The sequence below is a fragment of the Echinops telfairi genome, unplaced genomic scaffold (assembly GCF_000313985.2).
Source record: "Echinops telfairi isolate 266 unplaced genomic scaffold, ASM31398v2 ScPeMD7_7457;HRSCAF=8495, whole genome shotgun sequence".
NCBI classification, from domain to species: Eukaryota; Metazoa; Chordata; class Mammalia; order Afrosoricida; family Tenrecidae; genus Echinops; species Echinops telfairi.
The window spans coordinates 29,492,541-29,497,662 of NW_022111357.1; the positions used below are offsets into that span (position 1 = coordinate 29,492,541).

General features: G+C 43.9%; 1 protein-coding gene across 1 annotated transcript in view; it reads right to left on the minus strand.

Moving 5' to 3' along the window:
- Nucleotides 1–5,122, minus strand: part of LOC101657616 (regulatory solute carrier protein family 1 member 1) — a 41,412-nt gene that overhangs the window by 24,589 nt on the left and 11,701 nt on the right. Inside the window, exons 3-4 of the mRNA XM_045298950.1 lie at nucleotides 2,734–2,970; nucleotides 1,033–1,159 (exon numbers count right to left, since the gene is read on the minus strand). Of these exons, the coding sequence (XP_045154885.1) occupies nucleotides 1,033–1,159; nucleotides 2,734–2,970 (364 nt within the window). The remainder of the gene's footprint in view (nucleotides 1–1,032; nucleotides 1,160–2,733; nucleotides 2,971–5,122) is intronic.

Consider the following 5,122-nt stretch of genomic DNA (forward strand, 5'->3'; position numbering starts at 1 on the left):
ATTCTTAACAAGCCTGCGCCGTTCTCCCTTCTGCCCATAATGCAGTCTACCTTCAGAGAACACTAATGGGCTCCAGTGCTCTGGGCAACTTTAACTAAGATGGAAGTGATGCAGCTAACAGGGGCTCTAAGGCAACAGAAACCAGAGGAAACGGCTGAGGGCTGTCGACTGAGTCTGGAATACAATTTACATGTCTCTTATTAAAACCGTAGTCAGAAAAATAAAGAGCCTCATTAGTTGGCTCCCCAAATTGATACTGTAATAAAACGACCAGGTTAGGCTTCATTACAGTTGATGGCACAGCCCCTAAAGGCCACTCAGGATAAAGTAGTCCTGTTGTTCTTCTTCCAGTAAGACTGTCAAAACCAGCAACAAAAACCACACTGTCAGGGTTCTTTTATTCGAAGAAGCTGACTGAACGTCATTTTGTTTGTGATTGGTAAACCCACCAAGGCTGGGATCAGTGCTATTTTATTTGCTAAACTCCGAGCCTGCAGACTCTGATCATCAGGTTTGGAGGTAGAGCCGACATCTTAAAGACTAAACTTTAAAACGCCTCTCACGCGATTTTCATCCAGCCCCAGATGTAAAGCGCTGTGTTCTAGAGCCCAGTGCTAGAAAGGTAAGCGTTTCTGTTACCCAGTGCAGAAGGACAACAGACTTAGGACTTTCAGCCCTGGACTTAGACTCACACACTCTGTCTAAAGAAGGAAGTCAAGTCACCTGCAGAGCTTGTCTGGTGGGCTCTCCGTACCTCGAGCTGCTTTAGCAAGCCTCTCTTCTGTCAGCAAGCCAGAGGCTTTCTTTAAATTTTGGGAGGAGAGACAGTCATTAAGTTAGGTACCTAACCTTGTACAGTTTTTCACCGATGTGTGACAAAATGGAAGAGGAGAAAATCCGCCAAAGACTGAAGTTACTACCACAACTACAAAGCAGGGAAACAGCTTCCAGGCAGATTCCCAATAATGCAAGCCGATCCACATTTGGGAAATCTGGACTCGGAGTCCTGCCATTCAGGTGAAGGTGTCTTACCTTATATCTTCTTCTATCTTTGCCTGAGCTTCCAGATCAAAAGGATCAGCAGAAAAGAGACGAATCCTTTCCTGCTCTCTCCGGGCTCGGTCCTGCTGCTGTTCCACCAGGACTCTAGAAAACTTCTCTGCAAAAATAAAGGTCTACATTGGTGTCTACGTACTGCTGGACCAGGGGGCTTGAAAAAGTTCACGGAGAAATGAGGAGAAAAGTTAATGGAATGCTTTCCGTGAGCTTTTTGACGACTCCTGTTTTCACTTGTTATTGATTCTTTCAGACACAGAAAGCAAGTAGAAGAGATGCATAGAGGTTGAAGTGTTAAGAATGGTTTGAAAAAAAAAAAAAAAAGAATGGTTTGGAGTAAGCAATTAAACTCAGCTTTGATTCTCTGAAGCAAGTCCGTTTCCGCACTTAAATGCGGTGCAATAAAGCATCATATTGTCTTTACTCAGATGTAATAACTGCCAAGCTAGATCAAGGGAGAGCTAGATCAAAGAGGAGCTAACTACACCTTGAGGCCAATCAGTGCCGCCCTCCCCTTGCCAATGTTCTCTGGCGGACAGGCAGAGAAAGCATGACAGGGCTCTTTGCCCCTAGTCTCAGTTCCTCATAACACCCTCTGACCTAATCAAACCAGTCGTTTATGGTCAGCCTACTGTGTTTTGTGTGTCCTAATGGAAAATCAACACGAAGGAAACAGGACGTGCTACGTAAGAGTGGTGGTTAAAACAAGAACTTTTATTTTGCTATTTCTTAAATGGTTGGACAGTGAAATGTCTAAACCTAAACAAGCCATTGTCACATTCTCAGCAATTGGACATGCAGACTAAGAAATCAACAAAGTCAAGATAATGGCCATATGGGTTAATACACACATGGTGCATCTGCAAAAGCGTGACTGGCAAGAGCACACACTCTATAATCCCACTACACACACTGGCAGCACTATGATTAGCAGCACAGGGACGACCTGTGGGAAACGAGAGAGGGAGTGACTTTCTTCAGTGACAAGATGGTGACATGAGTGTGTACCAACACCCAGCTCATCAAATCACATACTTAAAATCAGCCCTCATCTGCCTGCAGATATTAACTCAATTTTTTTAAATGACCAATTCAACAATGAATTATTAAGTCTATAATTTAATCAGCACAATTTCATAAACAAGTAGAATGAGCTTTATTCCATTATTTTTATACAGAAAAAACATTATTCATAAAGATGATGGAAAATGTTCTGCTGAGTAAAAGAACAGCTAAAATACAATTCAAAACAAACTGTTGGCAACAGTTTTGGGTACCAAGTCTTGGGGTAGATGAGAACATGGTATTCTACTTTGCTATACAGACATCAAGAGATTTCATTCAAAGAGATCTCAATTGGCATTGGCTGGTTTATTAGTGATCTCGTCAAGTAAGGATCTAATTTAAGTGGCCAAAAGTGCGCTGCTAGAACCAACTAGCAAAGAACATAAAACAAGGGGACTGGCCTAGGGGGGTTTGATGCTTTATGTAATCCTAAAACCTACTTGCTGCTACTGCCAGTGAACTCAGCCTTCTTTCCACAGACCAATGGACATGCCCCACAAATCAGGAGACATGGTGGTTGGACGCACCAGTCTCCTGAGTCTCTCCCATATTTGTTATGACATAACTATCTCACCACAACTCAACTGTTGCCTTCCAAATGTATCAGCTTACCAAGATCTCCACTGAGCAGAGCATCTGCCAGCGGTGGATTGCGTTCCTTCAGCAAGGACAGTTCGTGGGGGTTGGCCAGCAGCATGTCTCGGAGCAAGGCTGGATTGTCCAAGCCCTGAGGAGAAGAAGCTCCGTCTCCAGGGGAGGTGTGGGGCTGCTGTACTCCTGGTGGCTGGCGCTGCCGGGAGCCCGATGTGCCAGGCACAGCTATACTGCTGAAGTCTATTCGGGGCAAGTCTGTCGGAAAAAGTCAATCCCAAGTTTATCCCAAGCGACTCCATAAAAGCAAACACTGAAGGAAATACAACATTAACTCCCCTAAGAGCCCATGGTGGCCAATGGTCATCGTAGACTTCATTGCTACCACCATGAAGGTGAGAGTTTATGAGAGGGAACGGGAAAAAGAACAGAAAGGAGGGGGCACTGGCTCCCAGTGGTTGACTTATAAAATATCCCTGGGTGTACATCAAGCTTTAATTGGTAAAAGTACGTTAAGAATATATAATAAAATCCAAACCCAAGTTATAAATCTGAAGGTGATTCCTGCAAATATGCTTTGATACCTTGGATAAATAATACTATACCAGGCGTCCACAAACTACGGCCCGGGGGCCAAATGTGGCCTGCTGAGGACATTTATCCAGCACACCAGGTGTTTTTGCCCCATTTGTTTTTATACTTCAAAATAAGATATGTGCAGCATGCATAGGAATTTGGCCCTCCAATGGTCTGAGGGACAGTGAACTGGCCCTGTTTAAAAAGTTTGAGGAGCCATGTCCTATACTACCAAGTGAGCAACACAGTGTTAAACTCTTCAAATCTGTGCCCAGCATGCTGGCTGGTGGAGTTCTAATTGTGCCTTGAATTCATGCCATCATCTGTGCACCATCGCTAATTCCTTCCAGGGCCTTAGCTGCGTGTAATCACCTTACAGGGGAGAAAACAAACAGAACGGACGGGGACTTGCATAGGTTCTCAGTGCTGACTACACTAAAGTTACCGCAGGTTTAGTCAGATGTTACAACTCTCAGGTGGAGTTGATCCTATTAAAATGGAAGGGGATTCATTACAGAGCTTCTGTCAAGGGTGACAGACAAAAGTGGAAATGGATCGTGGTGATGGGTGAATCACACACTGCCACACCAGATGACAGACGTGAAACACAGCTAATGCTTTGTTACATACATATTCACCAAGATTTTTAAAAAATGAAAGGAAATGGCAATTTAATCCTCATGTAAGTTTTATTAAAGAGGTCACTGGTGGCTCAGTAACAGAATTCTCTTCTCGACAGGCAATCCAGTTTCCTGGCCAGTGAACTTCATGCCCAGCCAACACTCAACTATGGCAGTCTGTGGTAATGAATCCAAACATGCTGAGAGAGCTAGGTGTTTCATTATAAAAAGGGCCAGAGAGTGTAATGTTCAGAACAGCCTTGGGCTGGTGGTCAGGAGCCTGGGTGGTTGGGGGATTGGGCATCACGCTGCTAATGGTACTGTCTGTGGTTCAAACCTACCAGCTGTTCCTCAGGGAAAAGATGAGACTGTCTGCTTCCGTAAAGATTTACCGTCTCTGAAACTCTCAGTCGAAACGGAATTAATGGCAGATTTGAATATTTGGGGGGAGGGGGGAGGCTAGGTGTAAGGAGTTAAAGATTTCGTAAGTTATCATTTCTTAGGGTGAAGAAAATGTTCTACAATGACTATGGTACCAGCTGTTCAACTATGAAACTCAAACTCATGGAATGGTAGTCTTCAAATGGATGAATGACAGTAATCACATCTCAAGAAAACATAAAAAAGCCACTATTCCATGAACTTTCCGAAGTCCTCGCATGTAAACTACCAAGGAGAAGATTACATGAGTGCACTCCTCTGGGGTAGTTTCCTGTGTTGTGCTTATGAGCCGTTGACTTGATGCCACCTCACAGGGGCCTCGTTTTAACCACAGGGTTTCAGAGGCTGTCACCTTAAAAGACAACTAACAAAACATCAACAGGCAGGCTCTCTTTGTGGGTTAAAAAATTTTAATCTCCACCTATTATACATTAAGGAGTCCTGGTGTCATAATCCCATATGTGACGTATTATAATTCTCCACTCTATGCCTGCAGCTATAAGGAACCCTGGTGGCTAGTGGGTTACGCATTGGATTGCTAATTGCATGGTCAGCAGTTTGAAACCACTAGTGGCTCCATGGATAAAAGATGAGGCTTTCAAACATGTGTGAAAGAACACAGCACATAATTTATCAGGGGTTCGTGAGGGTAGGAGGTGGGGGAGGGCGTGAGAAAAAAAGCTGATACCAAGGGCTCAATCAGGAAGAAAATGTTTTTAAAACGATGGTGGCAACATATGGACAAAATGTGTTTGATACAATCAGTATATGGA